Raw genomic sequence first — 14,108 nt, 5'->3', positions numbered from 1 at the left:
GCAACTCACCATCTTGAGCTGAGATTGTCACCAACTAGAAAAGTACATCAAAGTGCTCAACTCAGCACTAACCTACTCTCTGTGTTGCATTGGGAGGCTACATGTACCTTCCTGAAGCCAATTGTGAAATTTGAAAGGTTTGATTTTACTTTTCATACAGCATGTTTTCATTCATAAAATCACAAACGAATGTAAGAACAATCAGTGTAAACAGCATGGATTTGGTGAACATGTTAAAAAAAAAATGCAATTCTTCGGACATATTAAATTATGGCGCATTTATAAGAGCAGACTGACGTGTTTATTTTCTGGTGGACAATTGTTTCGTCTCATAGTTAGTACATCAAAAGATGTGCTGTTGATGAGCTGTATTAAACTAAATTAAGCAATTTAAATAGATTAGTCTCATCTATTGAAACGGATTCACTCGTCTCTCAATTTCGGCTGTGATTTGCACCTAACGAATTAAGGGATTTTTAGATTTTCTCAAGAATGACTAATTATTAAAGAGGGAAAAATACAATATTGTCCAACTGCTTATCGAGAAAGAAACTGGAGTCTTCAACTGTAATGACTAAAACTGCTAAAGAATCCAAATGTTAACAGAGTCGAAGTCTATTTACTTTCTAGAAGTATCTATTAGTCTCTCACAAGCCTAAGGGAAAGTTATTTTATGGAGGAACTTTTCATGGTTTCAACCTCACTGTAACCTGAGAGGGAAAATGGCAATGTGCTTGAGAAAAAAACAGGTAAAGCCTAAAGTTTGAGAGCCTCAGGATTGAGATCCAATAAAGGACTTTTTATGATGACCCAGGATATTAATATTCAATTTTCTTTTCTGAACTGAGTTGATCTCTTGAGTACCATTTTACAACCACTTAACTATTTTATCCTTCTCAAGCGGCTTGGCAAGCCGGAGGGTCTCCTTTTGGACGGGATATCGGTGCTAGCTTATTTTCGGTACCTTACGATGGATGTCCTGAAGGTTGACATGACCTTGGGTCATGTCAGAATAAGATTAACTAAAAAAAGAAAGTGTTTTGAAAAACATTTCCTGAAGTATCAGAGCAATATTAAATAAAAAGAGCTTTCCTCAAAAATGAACAACTTACCGTATTATATAATGCACATAATGTGGTGATCATTCTCAGTTTTGATTTGATTGGACAAGGTTTCTTGCTGAGTCTCTCTAAAATCAGTAGTTTCTTGGCAACCAGAGCCTTTGTGAAGAGATGTTGTCATGAGAGACTCGATAGCCAATAAACATGGATTATGGCGTAGCTGCAGGAACAGGTTGATGGAAGAAGACGCATATTATCAAATACAGACCACTGCATCTGATTGATGGAGATTATTAACAGTAGCGCCACATTAATGGTAGTTTTGATATATGCAAAAAATATAGATTTGTTTTGAGAAACCAGCTTAAAGAGAACTGCTTGAAAGGCTGAACGCAAGGTTGATTTTGGAAAAATTATATAATCCAGAAAAGCTAGCTGAAGTGGGAAAGTCGAAAGTCCTCCTGGAAATGAAAGATCAAAATTAAGTGCTGTGGTGTTCTTTTCATTTTAAATAGTTTATACTGGAGTAACAAACATCCCGTCACTGAGTTATAGTGCACAAATAGGAACATTCTCTGGCGTCAGTGTTTTAAGATGGGAAAGAAATAAAAACAAGTGATTTCTGTTACAAGGTCCAACTTGCTTCACTAATCCAACTTAACTGTGATCATGCAAGGTACATACCCTGTGTATGGTTTCCCTCTGCTGAACTGTAATAACTAAAAGTACAACTGGCTCATACTTAAGTACTAGAAATAGAGAAAACCTTATTTTCAGACAGATAAGAATACATTTTGTAATTCTACAGAGCTTCTTTGAACCTCATGATGGGTCCATTGCCTCACCTCAACCCATCTACAGCAGCATAATCTTTCATTTTTTAAATAAAATTAAAATTACTTTTTTTTAAAGCCCAATATAAATGTGTTCATATAAATGAGAAGCACTCAAAATATATTTACATGTTGGAAATTGAGCACTTTTGCAGTACAACATAAACCAGAACCTGCCTTTAAATTTGTGTTAACTATTATTTCTGTGTCTGCCTTGAGTATATTTTAGTTTCCTTCTGGTTTGTCTATCTTGAGGTAATCCTTTCATGGTGGAGAGACATATTTCTTCAGAGAGAGAGATGCTATTTTTCATGCAGGGAGCACAGATTTGCATTTTAAGACATCATGCTCATTGCACAGCATTTGAAGAGACCGTTCCCCTCGGGATGCAGCTTCTAAATAATCTTGACTTGTAGAGTTCATTTGTGAAGTGTGTCATTATGCTGCTAAGTGATCGCATTTTGCCCTGAGATAACATATAGAGCGTAAAGTCGGTCTGCCCAGATCCCAGGATATAGCATTCATGACAGTGTTGAACACACCTGAACCGGCCAGCATTTGCTAAAAGCTGTGAAACCTGATAGATTTTTCTTTTTGTTAACTGACAGTGTTACATGAATACCAAGCATTTCTCTCAGTTTCATCATTCCTTTCTGATAAGCTAAGAAGTGATCAGTAATTGCTAAGTGCCTTTTCCCAAGCCTGAGTAACTTCTTGAGATGAACATCTTGCGCCTTGCTGAACACATTTAACACTCCTTTCAAAACAGGAGCCTCCAGCTCCTTATTGCGTGACATGCTAAGTGACCATCCAAGTGACAGAAGAGCAAGTGGATGAGAAGCAAGGGTGTTGAAAATAAGCTACTATTTGTGTCCATTTAAGCGTTTTCTTTTAAAAACATTATGGTAAAAATCATCTGCCTTGAATTCACCTGCAGGGTTGGAGACGTAATGGAGGCAGCCATGAGGCTCCAGGCAGCTGCCATGGGTTTGGATGACTGGAGTCTAAATACATAATGCTATTAAGTAGCTTAATGCTAGCCTTAAAGTGCTTTGGATTATCGTGACAGTAATTGGAACCAGTTCCCACCTGTTCTTTTTTTACACACACTTGAATAGATTAGCGAAAATTTGGCTACCGCCGCTGACAGTCGTTGTTCTGGAACCGATAACTCATGTAACATTTAAACCCATTCTCCCTGCTCTCAGCAGGGGAGCCATAGACTCAGCAGCGCTGACAACTGGTGGACAAATTCATAAGAGCTTGTGTCAGGATCGTCATAAAGGCATCATGTGCAATACCACAGCATTTTGACTTATGTTTTGTTGTTTTCTGGATAAACGCTGTTTGATGATTGAAACCGTGTCTAACGACCACCACGTGTTTGTGCACACAAGGTGAACTTGACTAACTCCCCCAAAAGCAAAAAATAAATAAATAAATCTTCCTAAAGCTGAGAAACAAGTGGCTCTTTTTCTATATCAGAACAATATCTCCCAGGTGTAGAATCGCCATGAACACTTCGGACGGCAAATGTTAAGAAGCTGCTACATGCCTAAATCAAGTCCGCACCAGGGCTGTACTTCCATTTATCCACATGAACAACTCCTAAATGCGTCACTTAAACCTTTAAGGACGTATGGCACATTATTTCACACACCTACTCCTTTTGTGGTTACATTTCTTTTTTTTTCTTTTTTTTATTTGATCTACGATGCCCCTAACATTCTGTTGTAGGAAAGTGCTAAACATGTAGAATAGAATGGGAAACTATGTAAGCTCCTCTGCATGTCTGCATTACCTCTGAGTAGTAATGCAGACATTGTTTCTTTTGTTTTCAGCCACAAATCTCTAACTTTCTCTGTGGTCATGTTTGACTCTGTTTCTTTATCGAATGTTTTATTCAGAAATAGATTATCAATGATTTATTCTTTTATTGCAATGTTTACAAAACACACATTTCCATATCCAAGAGGAGAAATGAGACTTAAACGTTGTTGTTTTGGCTCGGCTGCATCTCTGAAGCTTAAGGGGTTTTGTTGTTGAGAGCTTTGTAAATATGCAAGGCATCGAGACAAAGCCAAGCTCTAACAAATCATGTAAAGGATCAAACTCAAACCCTGTTGCTGTTTGCATGAGGTGAAATATGTGTTCAGTTCGGTTTTCAAGCCTGTTTATCATCTACTAATTCTTTGTGAATATTTATCTTTTTGTTATTATTAGTGAATTTAAAAAACATTCAGTGTTTTCTACTGTTTATCAGAAATATTTGTTATTTTTGTGTGGTGTTAAATTTTACAGGACATTACTTTTCTGTTAGCTTCCCTCTGATTATTTGAGATCTGTTTTCCAATGTTTCTTTTCATGTTATTGCTAAGTTACTAGTGCAATAAACCGAGCTAATTATGGTCACCTTACTTCAAGAGTTTGCCAGCACTCAAGTGTGTGATTAAAAAACAAACAGCAGTTGCAACTGGTTGGCAGCTTAAAGTCACTGACTCATATTATTTTTTCTTGTAGAAATCCGCTCATTTAAACACTCTGATTTTCTTTCTCCTTAGGCCACTGACCCTGATGCAGGAGCCAATGGTCAGGTTTACTACCGGATTGTCAATTATCCTGACTTGTTTGTAATCAGTGCCAACGGAAGCATCTACACAAAACGACCTCTAGACAGAGAGTTAAGAGATCAGTATAGCCTCATAGTTGAGGCCTCAGATGGGGCGGTAGACCCTAGAAGAACCGCCTTGACACTCTTAGTCCAGATTCTGGATATAGATGACAACAGCCCGGTCTTCTCACAGCAAGACTATGTAGTGAATGTACCCGAGAACAGCCCAGTGGGGACTGTGGTTCTGAAACTAAGTGTAAGTTTCTCTCATCAAAGTCACCATTTTCCCCTTCCTGTATCCAGAAGTAGCATTTAGGCTGGTTATTCAGTGATAAAATTATCAAAATGGTAAAATCTGTGGCAACCAAAATACAATCTTCTTGGAAAGACACACTTTCTCTCTTACCACAGGCACTTTTTGACAGAACAAGACCTGAAGTGTTTTTTTTTTGTTTTTTTTTTTTTCTTGAGTCACATCCAAACTTCGGTAGATCCATCCTAACTGGCAAACATCAACACACACCACAAGATAAAATAAATAATAATAAAAAAAAAAAAAACTGAAGGTGTTTGCATCTGGCCCTAACACTGTCGAACATCAACATAAATGTGTGCAGTGAGGCATAGAGAAACCGTGCGCACGTAGAGCAAACATTAGCAGGGGGTCGAATAATTGCTGGCATATCGTGAATGACATCTCCCAGACAGGGATATAGCAGGAGGTGGGGAGAGTGAGAAGAAGATGGAGGTAAAGAAGGCAAGGGACTTGAGTGACAGAGACAGTGTGACACCTTCATAAACTATACAACAACACCTCACCCCTGAACTGACACTGCTGGCAGGTTAGATACCCACTGGGCAAAGGGAAACCCAACCAGAGTCAAATATGTACCAGATTTGCATTAGCATTGGCAGCATTTTGTTATTTTTATCGATATAAAGATGCCATCAGGCGTATACAAACTTCCGTAACGCACAGAACTTCATCCGTCCATCCATTAGTTTCTGCTTAACTGGGGTCGGGTCTCGGGGGCAGCAAGCTAAGCAGAGGAACCGTGACTTCCTTTTCCCCAGCCACTTGGGCCAGCACCTCCAGGGTGTTTTCCCAGGTCAGCCAAGAAACATAATCCCTCCTGCATGTTCTGGGGTTTCCTGAGGGTCTCCCCCCCGGTGGGATGTGCCTGGAACACCTCACCAGGGAGGAATCCAGGAGGCACCATAACCAGGTGTCTGAGCCACCTAAACTGACTCTTCTCATTGTGGAGAAGCAGCGACTTTACACTGAGCCCTTTCTGGATGACCAAACTTCTGACCCTAAGGCAGTGGTTCCCAAACTTTTTCTCCTGGGCCCCCCCAGTGGTTTCCAAACATTTTCTGGGCCCCCCCTATGGCTTACATATAGCTGTCTAGTTGAACGACGTGTGTGAGCAGGGGGGCGGGGGGATTCTTAGAGACTCCCTGTCTCTAAGAATAGGGGGAAGATAACTTTTTTGGGGGGCAAAATGAATCTACGCAGCTAAACATAGACAACAACATCGGTAGCCTACAGGCTACTTGCTAAGCTTAAGGTGATGTATTGATATTAGCTAGTCATCTTTTAGGTAACATTACCTGCATCCAACAGCTTCACTCAACTCAGATGGTTAGTTTGGGGGAAAAACTGTGAAAAGTTCTTTGCGTTTTGCTGGTATGCCGCCATGATTCTAACACGCCTGTAGCTCTGCAGAGCAGCAGCAAGTCTCCTTCACTGCCGCACAGGTCTAAACCCAGCGCGAGCGTCGTAGCTCTCATGTTGCGTTTAAAGGCGGCTCAGAAAAACAAGTTACCACATGTTAACAACGGATTAAACAGTTTTAACTGCTGATAAAAGTGACAGAGGACACAGATATGGGAAGTGTGGAAGCCCCTACTGTATCAAATTGACATAGGAATAACAGAGAGTTGGCCATTCTAAGGTAAAAACCCAGCGCATACAGCGTTCATGTTTTGTTTTTTTTTTCATCCAGACGGCTTCCCACGGGGTGCGCCCCACAGTTTGAGAACCTCTGCCCTAAGGGATGTTAAATCTGTGACAGAAAAGCCAGACGCACGCTTACATTTATACAGCTTTCTATTGATAAACAATTTCAAAAACCATGTATCGTCTTCCTTTTACTTCAGAATTACCCACTAAGTGCTGGTTTTTCACATAAAACCCCAATGAATTAGTCGTAGTTACATACTAAAATGGGAAAAAGGTTAACGGATGTTGCAAGAAGTTGTACATATTGTTGAATCAATTACATCAAATCTAAATTCAAGCTTTAGTTTCTTTAGAATGTCGATGTTATCCATTTAGGATTTCTTTTTATGGTGGCAGTGAATTCTGCTTGCAGATTATTTATTTATTTGTTTTTCTTTAACCCTTGGGAATTTACACAGGTCTTTATGAAAGGCATAATTTAAGAAGTTTGACACAATACTATTTTTAACTTATTGTTCTCCTGCCTGAATAAACTTATATTCTGAGTAAACATTTCCAATAAATCGAATTTGGCCTGGGTTTGAATAATTCCAATCCCTACAGACTTAATCTTATAATATATTGCATTAGCCTTTGGAAATTATATCTGCTTTGTGAGTTGGGATTTAACTCTTATGAACTTTAGCTTTCCTCAGCGGCTTAATTTAATGAGAACCTGATTAATGAATGATTGGGGTAATCCCTGGAGCTGCAAAATTTTAAATTAAAACACAACCCTAGCTTTTTTTTTAACATCCTGCTGTTTTTTATTTTTTATTTTTTTCAACATCTCTCATCTTCTAGAATCCTCATATCTCTGCTTATCTTCATTCTTCTCTCAGGCTGTGGACGCAGACCTCTTCTCCAACATCACGTACCGCATCAAGACTGAGTCAGCCATGCAGCTGTTCTCTCTTAACCCCATCACTGGGGAGCTAGCTGTGCTGCAGACCCTGGACTTCGAGGGTCTGGCAGCTATGGGCATGGGGACTTCTTATACTTTCCAGGTAGAAGCTGTCGACCAAGGAGCCCGAATGCCGCCGGGACAAGCTACCGTCACAGTTCGCATCACAGTAAGAGCCCAAAGACGGCCTGTGCAGCGCCTCCTCTCAGTTCTCTGTTCTCTGTACCCCCCTACTCTCTCTCTCTCTCTACCCTCATTGTTGCTCTGGAGATGCGGCCTTGATAAGAGACTATGCAGTGAGTCATTAGCAAGGTTTTGCAGTCATAATATCTTTCAAAGGGCACAACACAGAGACCATAACGCCAAAGTGAATTGAAAACATTAAAGTACTGCAGCTGCACTGTCATTTTGCTACATCTCTCACTGCAATGGGTGATTGAATTACCTTTGTAAAACACATTTTAGCCTGCTGACCTACTCACCCACACTGCAACACCACAGAAAAGAGCTTTGATGGATTGGTGTTTCTGCCTCGTATGCACTGCTATTCACAATCTGAATGACTCATTAGCTTTGTGACAGCAATTATGGCAGGCTTTGCAGAAGCTTGTCTTTTCTTTGCAGCCTTTTATAAGCTGAGCGAACAAAAGGATTGTGTTGTGAGACCATCTCTATTTAACAATGTGTGTTATTTATTTTTATTTTTTGCTCTGATTAGTTCTTCAAAATGTGTGCACATTTACTGCATCTTTGCTCATGAATCTGGCCTACCTCTTTAAGGTTTGCAGAATTAAGCCATGAGAAGGTTTTCTAACGTGTCCTGATAAAAACATGCTTTGTCACCAAGGGTAAAGGAATGGCACAGGCATTGATACCAAACCAGTCTCTGCCATTTGAAATGACTACGAATGAGTCTAATGGATTCATCCTAGCCTCAAGGGGACTAAAGATTGAGTTGATTCCACTGATTTCACTCTCTTTTATATAACACCTCAAGAGAGTTATTTGAAGTAATTTCCGCATCTTTCCTTTTATGCTGTTGATGCTATCTCTTTACATTGTGATGGATTTTCTGTTGCATCTGTCTTGCAGCTCTCAATGTTCCTTTTACTATTCTGTGCATCTCAGAAATGTTTGAGATTATACATTTGCACATGTTTATTACATTAAAGGATTTTCAGGGTAGTGCAGGTAAGAAAAACTCAATGTTCCACTATAATGTTTGTTGCTCAAAAATCAAGCGTTTTTGTTCAAAGCATAAATTTGATCCTGAAAAAAAATAAAAATAAAAAAATCCCAAAACAAACAAAACCTGCAAAAAAGATCAAAGCAAGAGACTGATGCTCATGGCTCTGACTCTTCAGAAATGTAAGAAAACATTTGTTAGTTTAAATACTAACAAATGTTTGATTTTGCACCCGGCCGTTTTTCCTATTTTCACATGGCAAATCATCTAGCAAGATGTTTATTTTCTCACTTTTTATGCAGTGTTTTGCACTGTTTTGTTTTATTTAATCTAAGACAGCTGATTAAAAGTTTTCCATGTGTTATTACAATTTACCAAGACCTGGATACCACCTAAACTACCTTGACATTTAAATTTAGTTGATTTCAACTGAAATCCATAGCTCTTCCTATAAAACGCATAAAAGGAAAGATACGGAAATTACTTCATTTCTCCCATCTCATCTTCGTTGCTACTACTTTTAATCCTCGATGTGGTTTAAACTGTCTTAATTTTTATGCCTCAACTTTTAGCAAACTACTGTCTTATTGATGATATTTGAAAGTATATTTTCTTATTTGAAAGCTCCAATCTGCCATTTTAATAGCAAGATTGGCTCCTTAGTGCTTTTTTCATAAAACTAAGCCATGAGATTTTGACTCTCTTAAACATTGCATCATTTGAACAAGCTGGTAAGAATAAAAACTTGATCTTCCTTCCATAATATTTAAACACTATAAACTGAGAACACACTGTGTATATTCTTTAAAAGGAATCCAGTGAATAACTATCAAATTTGAATAATGATGATAATAATAATAATAATAATAATAATAATAATAATAATAATAATCCATGATTGAATAATATCAAAACCTATTTCTACATTTATTATGCAGTTGTGCTATATTTAGCTCAAGCTTTTCATCATCAGAATTATTTTACACATCTTTAAAGCTTTGTGTTGATAACATCTAACTGTGGTGTTAACTTTTTTTCACACAGTGAGATTCTCAAACTTGCTCTTTCTTAGTTGAACTGCTTACAAGCAATTTATTGATGTTTGTATGAGAGACTAATTCCAAGTTTTGTGCTGAAAAAAGAAATCTTGCTATTCCAGGACATGAATGACTTCTCACCTGTCTTCAGACAAGATCGGTACAAGGGCTTGGTGGCCCCCAACGCAGAGAAGGGAACAGTCATCACCACCGTTTTTGCTGAGGACCAAGATCCACCAGTGAGTGCAGATTAAAAAACAAGCCACACAACAAACTCACATTTGACACCTCCTCAGTAGACATCCATCCATCCATCTATCCATTTTCTTACACTCTTATTCCATTGTGGTTGGGAGGGATGCTGGTGCCTAACTCCAGCTGTCAATAGGCGAGAGGTGGGGTTCACCCTGGACAGGTCGCCAGTCCGTTGCAGTCTCTGTATACAGTCTAGGTGAAATTAATAAGAAGCTAAATCTTTCCTAGTGACTGCATATTGTTGTGAAAAAAAGGATCATTCTCAGCTGCAGTATATTACACAAACCATTTACTTGGTGTGTTCAAGACTGCAATCCTCTCAATGGAGATACAGAGCTGTGCATATATTCACTTTGCACTTACCTATGTAAGATGATCTTTGCATGCATCTCTCCTTGTATGAGTCATCTAGTATTTCTCAGATTGCTCAGTGACATGCCTTTCATCTAAAACTTTCTCTTTTTATGTGGCAGTGCTACTTCTGATAATTAAGTTTTTTCATTTATTTGCTTTTTTTGTAGGCATCCTATGTTAAAAAGTAGAATGGAAAATGTCTTCAGCTCTAAGTTGGTTTCTCTGTAAAGTTGTGCATGACTGGACTCCTATGCTATTAGTGGCCCTCCTGCTGGTAGGATCTCACCGAGGCTGAATAAGCTTGTATTCTCTCTACTGCACATGAACACTGAGGGAAGCGGATGGCTGTCAATTCTAGCTGTGGGTGGTAGAACATCTTCACAATGTCACCCTGGCTCTTGTATGTCTCACTTTATCTGGGAAGGAGGCTCTCCCTCCTGTTGCTCGCCCTCGCCCAGTTGTTGTAAATCTCAAACTTTTCCTTTTTAAGTTGAACTTTGACATTGTTGCTGATACCATTCTGAACCCCACAAGGGAAGTTTTTCACCACAGTAAATATTCAATAGTGCTAAAGTCTGAAAAAACAAAGCCAGAAGCACAGTGACAGTATGAATGGTGTAATAGAGACGAGAGGAAAATGGTTTGACAACACAGGTCCCCAAACTAACCCATATTTTTGCTGGCCTGGATTTGGTATTTAACTGACAGCATGACACACACAGACACCCTTGCTTTTTTTAAACACAAAACAAGACTGGCTCACACATTTGCACAGTGTGGTCATGAGCAAAACTGCACTTACAAAGATAGAGAGTCTCATAGTAATATGCTGTATAAAAAGCAATAAATACTGAAGATTACCTCCTTTCTCATTACCTGTACCTTGGAGGAGGTGGCACTTATGACTGTCTGAACAAGATGTTTCCATGGAGACAAATATTCGTTTTTCCTCAGAACAAGATGTAAGGAATCTACTGTTTTGTAGCCGAAAATGAAAGTCCTTTTTCCTGTCTGTTGCAGAAGTGCAAATGTACTATAATTGATTCTGGCAACTCTTATATTCCCTGTAGTTTTTTTTGTCACAGATCTGATTAGTCAATAATCCCTTTTCAAATAAAATAACTAAATTAAGGCATTCCACTCACTCAGCTCTGGCCCCTCAGTTGCTTCAGATAAATACTTGTTTAAAATGTATTGAATTTGCAAGATCAACCCATATTTTCATTTTCTTCTGGTTATTTGTGGTCGGGATGGAGTGTACTGTATCTGGGAGGAAACCTACACGTCCCTCTCCAGTGTGACATGCCTTGAGTACCTCTGAGAGAGTCGGCCATCGTCCTCATAAAAGCTGCTTGTCCATTACCGAGTCTTTCTCATGCTGCTTAACGTCTGCTTCGGTTCTACCCCAGTTTGCAATGTTTACATTATGGACTGTTCCTCACTACTGAATGCTTCCTTCTAGGTCTGGATGGATAGGTTTTGAATAAGATTAGCTGTGAAATGATTGTTAATCAGAATCCATGATTAATCACAATCAAGGGTCATAGTAAATTCTATATCGTCACTGATGAATTGAATTGTGCTATGCTGGACAAAGGGGTGAATTTTAATTTTTTTTTCCTCATGATTCTGATGAATAACATAGTTAAGTGAATCAAAGTGAGGGTATATACATGTTTGGTGAGGGGCAGGCTAATGGTGAATATAAGAGGCTAAGAGTTTTTTTTTTTTAAGACAAGAACGTGGTGATGCTTTATGGCAGCTCCACACAGAAGAAGCAAAGAGCAGACCTTCTTTTTTTTCTTTTTTTCGCCAGAATCCGTTTCAGCTCAATGAAAAAAATCAATTAAATAGTTTCATGAATTGTAAGCCTAGAAAAAACAATGTTTATACATTTCTGTGGCTCGAATCATAACGTTATATTTATGTCGCCTTTTTCCATTTTTTTTTAACTTGTGAAGATCATTTTTGATATTGATAGAATGATCCCTTGTGAGCTATGTTAACTGTTTGCTTGTTTCTATAGGGCACTCCGGCCAGCTTTGTGCGCTACAGAGTGGACCAGGAAAGGTCTCCTTACAGTGGGAGCATCTTTGATGTAGAGCAGGAAACTGGCAGAATCATCACCAAGGTCAACCTCAATGAAGAGCCTAGCGTTACCTTTAAAGTAAGTTTCTACCTATATAACATGCATGATAGATATGCATACATGCGTCATTTCATACGTTTTACTCACATTGTCCTTGTGGTTGTCATGTTAACTGGAACCTTCCCAGATATTGACACAGATATTCAGAAGGAGGTGCAGTGATGCATTGAGGAGTGGGGGGGAAGCACCATTTAAGAGGGCTCTCATGGAATCCGAGTTGAGTCATAGTAGCTATATATAGCACAGAAGGAGAAGCCTGGGTTGGTTGTGTCACAGGAACCTGTGTTGTCTTGACTTTAACAGTGTGAAAGTGAAAAGTTAGAGCTGAAAAGAGATTGCTTTTCATTCTTCAGTTGTTGAAAGAGCTTCACTAAAATGTATGAAATTGTACTGATATTGTAAATTGGTAACATTTGCTAATATTGAAAAAAAAAAAGAACTGGGGTTATTTTCTCACCACCATCCCAGGTACTCTCATAAATCACCATCACTCCCAGGAGGTGACCTTGCCTGAACTGTCTGCCCTTATCATTCCTGATCAGTGTTTTATCACCAGTGGAAACTTGATTACACGCTCAATAGGGTCTGACATTAAAAAAAGTATAAAATTCAGTCACTCTAATAAAATGAAGTCTTGTGTTTATTTCTTGACATTAGTTCTTTAAACCATATAATTTTGTCCCCTTCAAATGATATCATATGCACCCAGAAGCATTGCTTAATCTTATATCAATCCTGTCTTATCTTATTATAAGTTTGTGTGTCAATTCATTTTGGTTAATTCAAAACAAACTCCATGGACCAGCAACAAAAATCAGTTTTAAAGCCCATTTTTACAATCTAGTTCAGCTCAGCTGCTTCTAATGTACTATAGTGCAAATCATTCCAAATATAATCAGCACACTCAATTTCAATAATTTAGCAACCATAAAAGTGCCAAAATGTTTCTCTAAAATGGCCAAATGCATGGAACTGACAAACCCCTTTAATTAAATCCCCTGGTCCAAACATGTGCAGGATGGGTGATGACATTGAAGAGAATTTTAATTGGAACAAAGTTCTGGTAGAAATGGAGTCGATGAGGGCAGCCAAATTCCTCAACCGGCTGGGTGGTCAGTGGGCAGAAATGAGACATAAAGTACAAGAAATCCACCAGATCATAAATGCTACTTTCTATTCTACGTTTGAAAATCCATACACACATTGGATGATTTCATATCAAATTTAAAATATAGTTGTTGTTGTTGTTTTAAATAGGACGTAATGAATGTAATCAGAATAAACACAAAAACTGATTCTCCGATTAGCAACTCTTTTTTTTTTTTTTTAGATAGAACTATTTCAAACATAAGTTTGTCAATCAGCTGCAGTGTTGCAGATTGTTTTTCATTATTAATGTGTTTGTCTTTCTGTTTATTTTGTTTCATCTTTGTTTTCAGTGTATTTTTTATTTTTTTTTCAAAAGTTCTACGTCTATTCTTTCTACTTATCTCGCTCACTCCGCTGGCTCACTCTCAGAACCGTTTGCACAGTCTATGAATGTAGATCAGCACAATCACACTTTTCCCTGTATTAGTTTTGCAAGGTTTTGCTACCATGTCTTTATTAAGATGCCAAACATGTCTACCAAAAAACACCTGGCAAGAACTTCAAAAGAGGAGTCAGAGAGAGACGCAGTATGGCTTGGAGTTGTGATAATTGTGTGTTTGCGCTTTC

General features: G+C 38.5%; 1 protein-coding gene across 10 annotated transcripts in view; it reads left to right on the top strand.

Annotated features, from left to right (window-relative positions):
• The window catches only part of LOC103476800 (protocadherin-15), a 197,137-nt gene that overhangs the window by 131,499 nt on the left and 51,530 nt on the right, over window positions 1-14,108 (top strand). For all 10 annotated transcript variants that reach the window (XM_008429400.2, XM_008429399.2, XM_008429402.2 and 7 more), the window contains 4 exons: window positions 4,456-4,761; window positions 7,350-7,580; window positions 9,757-9,873; window positions 12,270-12,410. In XM_008429400.2, the coding sequence (XP_008427622.1) occupies window positions 4,456-4,761; window positions 7,350-7,580; window positions 9,757-9,873; window positions 12,270-12,410 (795 nt within the window). The remainder of the gene's footprint in view (window positions 1-4,455; window positions 4,762-7,349; window positions 7,581-9,756; window positions 9,874-12,269; window positions 12,411-14,108) is intronic.

Source organism: Poecilia reticulata, linkage group LG15 (genome assembly GCF_000633615.1).
Source record: "Poecilia reticulata strain Guanapo linkage group LG15, Guppy_female_1.0+MT, whole genome shotgun sequence".
Classification (NCBI taxonomy): domain Eukaryota; kingdom Metazoa; phylum Chordata; class Actinopteri; order Cyprinodontiformes; family Poeciliidae; genus Poecilia; species Poecilia reticulata.
The sequence above is the reverse complement of the archived record's forward strand: the minus strand, read 5'-3'. Positions and strand labels throughout refer to the sequence as shown.